This window comes from Heloderma suspectum, chromosome 4 (assembly GCF_057233095.1).
Source record: "Heloderma suspectum isolate Gila_16-S chromosome 4, 16-S_ref, whole genome shotgun sequence".
Classification (NCBI taxonomy): Eukaryota; Metazoa; Chordata; class Lepidosauria; order Squamata; family Helodermatidae; genus Heloderma; species Heloderma suspectum.
In genome coordinates, this window is record NC_139461.1 from 104,133,052 (window position 1) to 104,145,311 (window position 12,260).

Consider the following 12,260-nt stretch of genomic DNA (forward strand, 5'->3'; position numbering starts at 1 on the left):
GAGCGAGAGCCCGAGCCCCGCCCGCGGGAGAGGCGATGGCCTTCCCTCTTCGGAGCGAGGACGCTCTTCTCCCCATTTTGCTGCGAACGAGGAAGGGAAAGGTGGGTGTCAGGCCACCAACCCGAAGTGGAGCGAAAGGCGGAGCCTCGGCTTTCGAGCGGTTGCATTGGTTTGAGCAGCACGTGCCAGGGGTGTGTGTGTGTGTGTGTGTGTGCGTGTGTGCGCGCGCGCCCGCGCGCTCTGGTGCTTGACCATCGCCGGTGCTGTGGTCAGGTCAGGAGGAGCGGGAGCCAGCCAGCCTCGAGTCAAGCCGAGCTGCGGGATGGCAGAAGCAGCCAGAATTCCCTATAGGACCACAGGTTCCACCCTCTTGCACCCGCTGAGTGACTTCCTGGGCATCCCACTGGACCAGGTGAGGCGAGCTCGGCTAAGTTTGCAATGAAGGACGTGCCTGTATGTCGCAAAAGCGGGAAAGAAACGCAAGACTTCGGTACTGAAGATGATGGAAGTCTGGATCGCAGGTTTTAATTTCGAAAAAAGGGGAATTAGGACTGAAATCGTGGGGTTTAGGGAAATGCTGTCTTTGTGTTGATTGTGTGCATATTTTTATCTGTTGTATTATGGAGGATGCCTTTCTCTGGGAGAATGTTAAAAGTCATTCCTTGACGGAGAGTAATGCCTTGTTCAACTCCCACCCCACCCCTGAACACGAATAGCCAGATTCCATACATGTTTGTTTGTTTATTATTGCAGCGGGACTATACATAGTATTCAGAAGTAAGCCCCATTGAGTTCGATGGGTAAGTGTGTATAAGATTGCACTGTGTGAGTGTGTATGGGATTGCAGTCTAAATGGCTTGGTTATTAGCTTGGAAGTACCATGGTTTCAGGACTGTGGCTTTAATTACATGGTGGTGATCTGTGTGCCTTGTAGCAACATTGGTCTTCAACTAATGGATCAGGACCAAAAACATTTGCAGGCCAAGAGAAGGTGAGTCACACTACTGGCACCTGCACCATTTTATCTTGATGTCATCTTTTTAATATCTTTTAAAGGGGTAAACAGGATTTATCCAAAAGATGGTGGGAGCATGGAGAGATGTGAGATAACAGTGAGGGATGGGGGGATAGAAACGAAGTCAGATGTGTAGTAAAAATAATAATTAAAAGTGGGTTTCATGTAGCATGTTGGGTCTGGAGAGGGCAGGGGGAATTTACACTGATTAAAGTAACAAAATTAGTATGCTAAAGTAACAAAACAGGTGAACCTCACTAGGTACTACAGAAACAGTATAAGTTATTTACGAAAGTACTTCCAATTCTCTTTTGTAGTGGCTGACACGTTTTGAGTGTTTTCCCAAAAGGCAAAGGAATTCATCACTGAGGAAACAAGTGATTACTGCCTCTGTGAGATTTGCCTCTTCTGGTGTTCTTTTTGGGGGTAGGTGGGATTATGGAAGGCTAATAATAGGTTATGTAAGAAAACAGGATGGAATAGGTTGATATGAGCATGAAGCCCAGTCACTGGGCACAAGTGAATAGGGGCGTGCTGTTGGATGCCTAATATTAAAGAACAAAGTGCAGGAAATAGCAGCCAAAAAAAAGTATTGTGGTGGTGCAGGGTTTCCCATGGCAACTAAATTGAAACCAAGCCTATCACTGAACTGAAGACACAACCTTCCCTTTTTACCCTCATCTTGAACTCCTTCTCTTTGCCTTCCCTATGTTGAATGTTAGAATGTAAATTCCTTGGAGCAGGGATCTTTCTTATGTTGCTAGGTGAAAGGGCAGTGATGTAAACAATATCACTCTACCCTTCCCTTGCATGGAGTTGTCACTTTAGTCAGCTTGTGATTTTCTCTGCCCCCACAATTTTCCGGGGTGGGACAGGCAGAGCACAGGCTTATGAGGGCATCCTATACATGCCTACTCAGAAGTAAGTGGTTTTCAGCGGTGCTTACTCCCAGGTAAATATGTGTAGGTTTTATTTATTTTGAGTATTTTTGGCCAGTTTTCCAGACAAAGGCCTCTCAACTTGGCATAGAACTGTATAAACCAAAATGTTAAAATAATAGATTATATTGAAAACTATTAAAATGGGATTGCAGTCTTAGATGCACTGAACTACCACTTCACGTTCCTTAAAATCATTCTCTCCCTCTGTGCATGTGGCTCCTTGCTTATGATGCATGACATAGGCCTAAGCATACAGGCATGCTTACCCTGATATTAGTCCCACCGTATTGAAGGGGTCTTACTGCCAGGCAGATGTGCATTCACACACTTACTTGGGAGTAATCCTCACTGAATTGGCTGTAAGTATCCTTAAAACTACTATTTACAAATTCCTTTTTACTGTGAAGTACCTCAGTGGAAAACAGGTTCTGTCTGTTACTGTTGAGCAAGTGGCTTGCGGATTGACCCAGGTCTGGACGTGGGTCAGCTTATTTTCAGAAGTCTTTATTTTGATTTATCCATTACTTAATGCCATCTTGAATGGCTTCCTTGAACTAGATGCTTATGGGTATCTACCACAGAGTAACGTAAACGATAATTTGAGATTTAAAAAGATAATTATGACTCATCCTTGAGATTGATGGAATTGGGATTTAATCTCAAGAACGCAGGTTTGAAGTAATGTATTCATTAATACTCTCATCAGAGAGTCTAATCTTACACACATGCATTCAGAAATAAATCCTGCTGAGTGCCTTAAGGCTTAGGGCACAATCCTATGCATGTTTAGACAAAAAGACCTACAACTCCCAGCATGCCCCTGCTGGCTGGGGCATACTGGGAGTTGTGGTCTTTTTTCTGTCTAAACATGCATTGGATTGCACCCTTAAGTGGGGAAGTGTTCGTCAGAATGTAGCTTTTGCGATGATCTTTGACAATAAGAGTGCCCACGCCCTTCCCTTGCCTCAGTTGAGTTTGTTTTGCTATAAATATTTCAGCTGATGTGGAAGCATAAGACAAAAGTGTGATGCAATATACATACAGTTAAACACTACAGCCCGTGATATGTTTTGTGAAGCTCAGAGCCATGTTTCTGCTTTTAGATAAGTCGCTTGTGATTTACAGTGGCATTCTGAGTTAATTCATGAGCAGGCAACCTATTTCATTGGCAGAGGGAGTTTGTGGTTATCTTAGAATGAGCCTTGTTGTGCTGCTATTTGCTGCTTAGCTCAAAACAACACCAAGGCATCATCTGTCCCAGAGTGCACAGTACCGTTTCCTAGTTTGGCCTTGGGTTGTGGCACGCAGGTTTTATGTCTTGACAACAAGTATTTAATGTTGCAGTAAGTATTAAGCTAAATATTTTGAGAGTGTTTTAAAATGAAATTTTAATATCAAGGCTGCTCTGCTGACTTGGGGGAGCGGTGGGTGTTACTGTGCAATTGCGTGCTTCATTCATAGAGTCTTATGGGGGGAGTCCAGGTGTTGTGATCTTTCACTGTAGCCCTCCTGTGTTTTCCCACTGCTGCTTCGGGTTTTTGTTTCTATAAAATAAATCCGTAAAAGAGGAAAAGATGAACAGCTGCACAGTGGGGTTTGATTGGTAGTGTTAGAAGTACCTTTTGTGATCAAATAGTCCCAGCACTGTCATAAGTTCTTTAAACAATTGTTGGGATGGGACTTAGTCTTGCACTATTAAAGAAAACAAAGTCTAGGATTCAGAGGCCAGTGACTCATCGAACAGAAACACTAAAAGTGCAATCCTATGCATGTTTAGACAGAAAAAAGTCCTACAACTCCCAGCAATGCTGACTGGGGAATGCTGGGAATTGTAGGACTTTTTTTCTGTCTAAACATGTGCTCTTGCTTAGACTGCGCTCTTTCTCAGATTTGCCTCGTGTGCTTATTTGCAGGGACTTTAAATATGTTTTCTTTTGAATCAGTTTTGCTCAGCTATTTGATAACGAGACCTATTGGCTCGTAGGGGCGAAGCACACTTGCAGGGAAGTTCTCTGATAAGATACTGCTGTTGTGCTAGCACAGAATCTAGGGCAGCTGGCTGGTGGATGCTGGGGGTTGTGGTCCAACATGGCTGGAGGGTGCCAGGTTGGGGGAGGCTGATCTAGCGTATAAAAATCTTGTACATCTCCATGTATTTGGGTGGGTAGGTGGGGTAGAGCATCGTTGCAATGTGAGATGTGGAGCCCTGGTGCGATATGTTTGATTCAAGGCTTATTGGAGGCTTGGCCTCTTCCTGGTGGCAGCTAAAGAGGGTGGCCTTTTCATGTTTCTCAGGCAGCTGTGCACCTGCTTCCCTTTCTGCATTCCCGCAGTGGTGAGGAAGTTTGCGGCTATCACAAACTGTTTGCCATACCAACCAGAAAAATGGGCTCTGCTGTTCAGATTGGGCTGCAAGATAGGCTAGACGGCAAGAACTTATTGTAGTCGGTTTTTAAAGCAGCACAAATGAGGACACTCGAGATCAGGGATGGGCTGACCGTAGTCTTGTCTACTTTTTAAAAAAGTAATTAGAATCCCCATGGCCCCCAAATCCATTTCTTCCTAATGATTTTGGGATCTGGAAGGTATGGCACACCATCACCCCTTATCCTTTTCCTTAGTCAGCGGCCCTTCTGGTAGCAGTTTCAGCTTTGGAAACAGCAGAGCTTATACCGACTTGGGGATCTATATGTTGGTTTTTACCCCATATTTGGGGAACAAATTTGGATGCAGCTTGGTGATACTCCTCGTTGTTGTTGTTGTTGTTCAGTCGTTAAGTCGTGTCCGACTCTTCATGATCCCATGGACCATAGCATGCCAGGCCTTCCTGTCCTCCGCTGTCTCCCGGAGCGTGCTCAAGTTCATATTCACTGCATCGGTGATGCTATCTAGCCATCTCATCCTCTGCCGTCCCCTTCTCCTTTTGCCTTCGGTCTTTCCCAGCATCAGGGTCTTTTTCAGAGAGTTTTCTCTTCGCATTAGGTGGCCAAAATATTTGAGCTTCAGCATCTGTCCTTCCAATGAGCAGTCAGGGTTGATTTCCTTTCGGATTGACTGATTTGACCTCCTTGCAGTCCAGGGGACTCGTAAGAGTCTTCTCCAGCACCACAGTTTGAAGGCATCGATTCTTCGGCGCTCAGCCTTCCTTAGAGTCCAGCTCTCACAGCCATACGTTACTACTGGGAAAACCATAGCTTTGATTATATGAACCTTTGTCGGCAAGGTGATGTCTCTGCTTCTTACTATGCTGTCTAAGTTTGCCATAGCTTTCCTCCCAAGGAGCAAGCATCTTTTAATTTCATGGCTACAGTCACCGTCTGCAGTGATCTTGGAGCCCAAGAAAGTAAAAACTGTCACTGCTTCCATTTCTTTCCCTTCTATATGCCAGGAGATACTCCTCATACCTGGTTCCAAATATGCCAAGTGGTACATTTCTCAGTGCAAAAACAGGTGTTGGAACAGGGGACTAGGGAGCTCCTAACCTTTGAGGAACTGCTATTAAAAACAGACACCAGTTCAAAAGGTTTAGCTACAAACATTTATAATATCCTGCTTTCAGGGTTGTGTCGACTTTCTTTTGGTATAAAATTGATCTTGGAAACAGATGTGGGTGTTACCTTAGAAGCCATGTTTTCAGGAGAATGTGGAAGAGACCTCCAATGTATTCTTTGTCCGCTAAATTAAGGGAGCATAACCTTATACTTGTGAATTGTAGGTATTTAACTCCTGTTAAATTAAATTATATTAATAGGGATGCCTCAGATAAATGCTGGTACTGTGGTGAACACAAAAGCTCCTATATTCATATGAGGTGGCATTGCCCTTGAGCGTTCTGGTTTTGGTGCAAAGTGTTTGCTGAAATAGCTGTCGTGATTGGTTGGTAATTATCTCTAGCGCCCTCTCTGTGTCTTTTATCTCTATTCATAGATGCTAACAAATTGCTATTGCATAAAGACCTGATCAGGTTTTTTTGTTTAGCCATAAGATTATCGTACAAAACTGGAGAAATTTGGTCTTGTCCATTCTACAATGGAGGGATAAACTATGGTCAATTGCGCTCATGGAAAAACTTACGTTATATGTGCATTCCTTAGGGAATTATGAGGGACATGAGGAAGACTTTTTTGCAACTTAGCATCCATTTATTTCCTATGCTAATAGAAATACTGACGAATTCAATATACCAATATCTCATATAAATCTGTGGAAAAATTTGGTGTAGTGACAATTATTTTCATCTACATATAACTCTTTTACGGAAGGCTGAGAAGAATAAGGGTATAAGTTTTATAAAGGGAGGTTGCCCATTTCTTGGAAGTATTTTGTGTGTATAGTTTGGTAACTTTTTATTGTCCATTTGATGATATCTTTGTGTGTGTGTGTTGGTTGTATAATGAATTTTATTTTTAAAAAATAAAATCCCCATGGCCCGTGGATGTATTTTAAATTAAAACAGGATCTCTAAAAATCGGTTAGAGATCTTATGATATGAAGCAGTATATAAGTAGCTTAAATAAATAATAAATTAAAATAAGGAATAACTAATCTGTGTTAAATGGGTGTGCACGCTCGCTTAAGATCATAAGAAACACCTCATTGGTTCAGAGCAAAGTCCATTTAGGGTGCAATCCTATGGATGTTTTGACAGAAAAGACTCCTTCAATTCCCACATTCCTCAGCCAGTATGGGCATGGCTGGCTGGAAGGATGCTGGGAGTTGTAGGACTTTTTTCTGTTCAAACGATTGCTCCCCTGTGCATTTCATGAACAACTCCAGTAAGTGATCCACCAGAAACTTGGTATGTGCTCATTTTTGTTCCTCTTAACCAGGATTTTATTCTAGTGGGATTTTTTTTGATAGACATATATACAATTTTATTTTTTGTGGTCCGCATAATACAGGGGTCTTATTTTTTTGCTTGTTATTGCTGAGGACAAATGGAAAAAATCCTTCTTTCCTGCACTCCTTTCCCAAGGATTTTATTAATACTTCCCAGGGATATAACGATTTGGAATCCTGAAAGCAATTCCACCATTTGTCTATCTGGCCCTGTGTCAGATGCCTGCCCCCTGGCTTCCTTTGTAGTCAAGCTGTCAAGCTTTGTTTCCAGTCAGTTACTTTTATTATGCAAACTACAAGCAAACAAGGCTTGCCTCAGGCTACAGAAAGTATCCTCATGCAGCTTATTGGCAACAAGCTTAGGCTATGCATACTAAAGTAGGTTTCAGGTAGCTACTGGGGATTAAAGCACCATGAATGAGAGTTGTTACTAAACTGCCACTGCCAACTACAGACCCCCCCTTCTCCGACTGAGTGGCCTACCAAGTCCAGCCCTCAATGTGGCTCTTTCCACAGGGTCACCTCCCTTTCTGCAAGTCTCTTGGAGCACCTCATGACCATGCGTTGCTCCTCCCTTTTCGTCTGATGTCTAACTCTTGGGTCTGATATTCCCACCCCCTTTTCCTCTTCGCTAGGAACCTGTGTTCCCATGGGTTCAAATGGCCTGGCCTGGGTGTCATCCAAATGATTAGATGGCAGCCGAGGATCATCCTCTTTGTCACTGTATTCTCACTGGCCCCCCTGCAACCTTGAAGCCTTGACAAGTCCTTCCACCTCCCCATTTGACTTGGAATCAGTTCCCATATCTTGGAGTGCATCTGCAGAGGTGCTGGGCCCAATCCCTACATCCTGGAACTAGAACGAAGTCTACTAGCCAAATTAGCTTTTATTTTGCCTTATTCCATTTGAGGAGGCTCTTACTTTATTTTCTGGCTTGGAGGTGTTTTCAGTTGCAACATTTGAGAACCACAAAATGCATTGCCAGTTGTGATCGAGAAGCTGATTGTTTATTCTTTTGATTGCCAAAGAAAAAATTCTATCGTTATTACTACTTAATCTGATAAGGGCTTTTCTCATTTGTTCTTGCAACTCTGAACAAGGTTTTTATTTTTTTCTTGTTATGGATGAGTGGATCTAGACCAAAAAAGGAGTGGTAGAGTACACTACTGTATAGAAAGCAGAGTATAATAATTTGCAGGGACTTGTTTACTTATTTCAGCTATCTGAAAACAGTGATGTGATAATGAGGCCTTGCAAGTTGTGTGCCATGTTTGGCTCAATCTGGTCAATGCTCAAGGAGTTGTATTCACAAAGAGTGTTCATATGTCTCATTCTTGGTTTGTACACAGTGTTAGCCTAAGTGAAGTTGAAATCTATGTGCGTAATCGAGGGAAGGAAAGGTTTGTGAGCTGTTGAAGGAGGTAATAGGACATATTTGAATAGCTCTTCTGGAAAATAATGCCTTGTAATGTTCACTAGTTTATTGGGGGTTCTGCTGAAGGAAGGGGTGGGGTAATAATGCTTGCATTTCATGATGGCGGAAATGTTAAATTCTGGTTATAAACAAAAATAGAAATAAAAATACAAAGCAGAGTGTGTATTAGTTTGGACGGTTGAATACTATGTACTGTTAGAATGATGGAGGTGAGCATCCATGCTGTAGTAGTTTTTGGAAATAGTTCAAAATATATGGCAGTTTTAAATTTTTCTGTATTTCACAGGCATTCTGTGGATTAACATTTCTTTGCTTTAGTTGTCGAGTTCAATAAGGACCTATGTGGAAAAATTACGCAAATGTAGAGGACAGGGTGCTATAAACATTGAACAAATCAACAGGACGAAAGAAATACCTATTCATTTGTACAATCCCCCTGTTTGTTTACTTCCAACATTTTTTTTTTTTTTGCTTCCTGGAAGCAGACTCCTTAAGTTTAACCACCTCTACAGCAGGATTGTTGCACAGAGATTTTAACTGCTTCTGAAGGTCAACTCTCAGACGTCATTGAGGGAATATATACTTTTACTAGTGCTTGGCAATTCTACCCTAGCTTTCCAGAAGAAGAGTGGTGCAGTCTAGTTCAACACTATCAACATAGTCTGAGCAAATGCAAACATATCACCGTGTAAGCTTGCTACACATTTGTTTGCCAGAAGGATTTGCCCAAATCTCCCCCTAAATTCCCCATGGTCCACCTGGCTTGTTTCTCTGGCTTGTCGAGGGAGAGACAAGCCAGAGGTCTGGGTTTGGATGCAGTGGAGCTCCCCTGGGTTGTTTAGCCACTCCCACTTGCAGCAGGAGCAGTGAGGCAACAAGCACCAGCATGCTACCTCATTCATGACAACACACAATCTTTTAAAAAAGTGGGCTGTTGTTGTGATGTGTGAACTTACTAAACAAAACGTACAAAGCAAAAGTGCGTACTCAGCATCTCAGAACTGTTAAGCACAGTTACTGTGTTTCAAGTAATCTTGGGGATGCAGTCATTACTCAATATAATAGGAACATAAATTCTTGCTGGAACAAACCAAGGCCTACTAGTCCAGCATTCTTTGCAAGCTATTTGCATACACTAAGGGCACAAGCCTATGGCCACTAGACAGCCATAGGATTGGCCGGTTCCTGGGAACTGATCTTGGAGCCCGCACTCCCAGGTCGGTACCCAGAGAACCGCCTCCTCACCCCCTCCCCCGCCGCCTCGTAGGTGGTGCAGGTCATCCCCACGTGCTCGGAAGATCAGCATGGAGTGGAGCAAAAGGGGGCGTTCCCGGGGGGGGCGTTCATCAGTGCTGGTATGACACTTTCTATGTGTCATACAGCCTCCCCACCCCGCTCTCTGTTGTCCTACGGCTAGACAGCTGAAATTGGCCATCTAGCTGCGAATGCAGGGCAGCTGGAGCGTGGAGGAGAAGATCCCCTCTGCATGCCTTCCACCCTGCATTGGATAGGCGGTCGCCACCAAGTTTGGAGGCAGCTGTCTATCCCCATAGGATTGTTGTCTCCATGGCTTACCAGAAATGGGCTGTTGGGCCACCAGTGGATGCCCACCATTCCTCTTTATGACAATAAACAGGGATGGCTATTGGTTGCCCTGCAGGCAGCATCCACTCAGTGATGAAGTCTCTTTGCTCTAAGTGGAATATTGAAATAATGTGGGCTCTCCCAGTTTACATGGTACCGTCTTCCTGCAGTGATGGGAATGAGTGAGTAGAAAGAAGAGTATCTGAGCCCAAAGGTTGCTCTTCCAGGGTAAAATCATGAGCAGAATATATTTGTCTAAATAAGGTGAAGGCTATTGATGGCTGCAAGTCATGATGAGTACATTTAGGGCAGTATCCAGCGGGGTGCTCTGCCCCCACCGATTCTCTTATGCACCTGCTGATTCTGTTGTGCAAGCGAGACCCACTGCCTGTGCAACAGAGATTTAATGCTTCCTAGAGGAAGCCCTCCCCCCCCCAGCAGAAACACTTATTTCTGGATTGTGACAGGTTGACGGAGCTCCCTTATGTGAGTGCTGACCTGCCCTTTTCCAGAAAGTCGTGTTTCCACTCATTTCTGGTTGCTCCCGGAAGCGCTAAATCTCATTGTGCAAGCGGTGGGTACAGCTTGCAGACTGGAATTGGGAGGGTGCAGTGGAATCTGCAGAGGCACTGCACCGTGTTGGATAATGTCCATTACATCCGCTGTCAGAGGCAATATGATGGTTGCTGTGGAACGTGATTGGCTACTGTGGGAAATAGGATGCTGGACTAGATAGGCCTTTGGTCTGATCCAAGAGGGCCCTGCTTATATTCTTCAGGTTTGTGGTGTGCTATAAATCAGATTACAAAATATTATTCTTAATTAAAGCCTTAGCTTTATTCTGACCCTTATTGGCATTATGCAGAATTGAGTCATAAGTGTAGAAATAAGCCTGCATTCTATGCTATCATTATATAAATTATAGGGTTTCCGATACATTTCCCCTTTTTCCTCCAGCCTCTCATTTAACATTATTCATTCAAACCTGTTAATTATTTTATACATTTCTTCCTGTTTATTTTGGTTGCTATGTGTCAAGCTCCTGAACCACATTGAAGTAAATGGTTGTTAAAACGAACAAGGTTGCCTACAACCGTAGGAGGACGGACTCCAGAAAGTGCAGAAGTGATATAGTCACTTCCTTTAAATTATACCTCTGCATGGTTGATTGTTTCTCAAAAGATGACATGGGCAACATATTAGTTGTGAAAATCATAGCAATCTTCTGCATTTTCCCGTCAAATTGTAACTTGCTGTGCAGCAAAGAATTGCCAGATTAATTTTGGCTGATTGTGATTAGCACAGTTATTTTGTTTCACGCAAATGTGCTTTGGCATGACTTCTTGCCATGCATCATCCTCATCCATGAAATGTTGATGTAGTGCCATGTTGCATTTGGATAGCAGTTGGCACATGCCATCCCTTTTGAGTCTGTGCTGCCAGAACAAATCTTAAGAATTGGCAAGTTAATCCCCCCGTACTTTGGTTTATATTATTTTATAAATATCCCAAACTATTCTAAAAATACTTTGTTCTCACTGTTTTACAGCAGGCACAATGTTTGAATTCAATCTGGGCTGCTAATTGCAACTATAACCACAAATTCTTTTTGTGAATTTGTGGTTCACAAATTCCAATATGTTGATGGTCATTAATCATTCAAGTACTATGTGTGCTTGACAACTTACTTTAGTAAATCCAATATTTGGGCCGCCAAACTAAATGTGCCCTATTCATGCAATTAGCAAAAGCCTGGTTATCTCTCTCCCTGCTGGGTCCCAGTCCAAATCAGGGCCCTCACTCCTGCTATTTACTCGTTAAAAAAAATTCACACAATTGCTAATGATCTGGATGGAGCCGCATCTACTTTAGCCCTTTATGAACATTCCAAGGCATCACATCAGCTTAATAAATGGGAGCTAGAGGCACCACTGTTAGTGTGACCGTACCACTACACTTAGTTCACTTGTTGCGGAGAAGCTCAGCTGTGCTGGTCCCCTGGGCACGTGTATTGTTTGCTATTTATTTCATTGACATTACCCTGACACTGGCTCAAGAATCCATTTTGGTTCTGGAACCAGCAGCATGGAAAAGCTACCAGGAAGATCGCTAAGGCTCTAGATGGCCGCAGAGGGGCAGAAGCTACAGTGTGTACGTGTTTCCTCCATTGATTAGATTAAAGGGAGTTGTTCCCTGTAACTACAGAAATATGCAAATGCCTGCCTGATTGCTATGCCACCACATAGCCAATGAACCCACAAGGGTACCTTTGAATTGGCTGATCCAGAGCCTTGGTGGGAAATTTGACTTAATCCTGAAGCATCCCCATCCCCTAGATGGGTCAGTAGGTTCAGATACCACCTGGTCAGCCTTAGTTTATATATTTACTTATTACATTTTTATACCACCCAATAGTGAAATGCCTAGAGAGATCTGGCAACAATTA

At 43.2% G+C, this 12,260-nt stretch overlaps 1 protein-coding gene across 3 annotated transcripts in view; it reads left to right on the forward strand.

Annotated features, from left to right (window-relative positions):
* The first annotated feature begins 188 nt into the window (after window positions 1-188).
* Window positions 189-12,260, forward strand: part of MBOAT1 (membrane bound glycerophospholipid O-acyltransferase 1) — a 64,152-nt gene continuing 52,080 nt past the window's right edge. The window contains exon 1 of one of the 3 annotated variants that reach the window (XM_084850153.1): window positions 189-412. In XM_084850153.1, coding sequence (XP_084706279.1) covers window positions 323-412 — 90 coding nt within the window. In that variant the 5' untranslated portion in view covers window positions 189-322. Of the gene's footprint in view, window positions 413-3,030; window positions 3,300-12,260 lie in introns of those variants that run through there. The other 2 variants (XM_084850155.1, XM_084850154.1) reach the window with 2 other exon arrangements.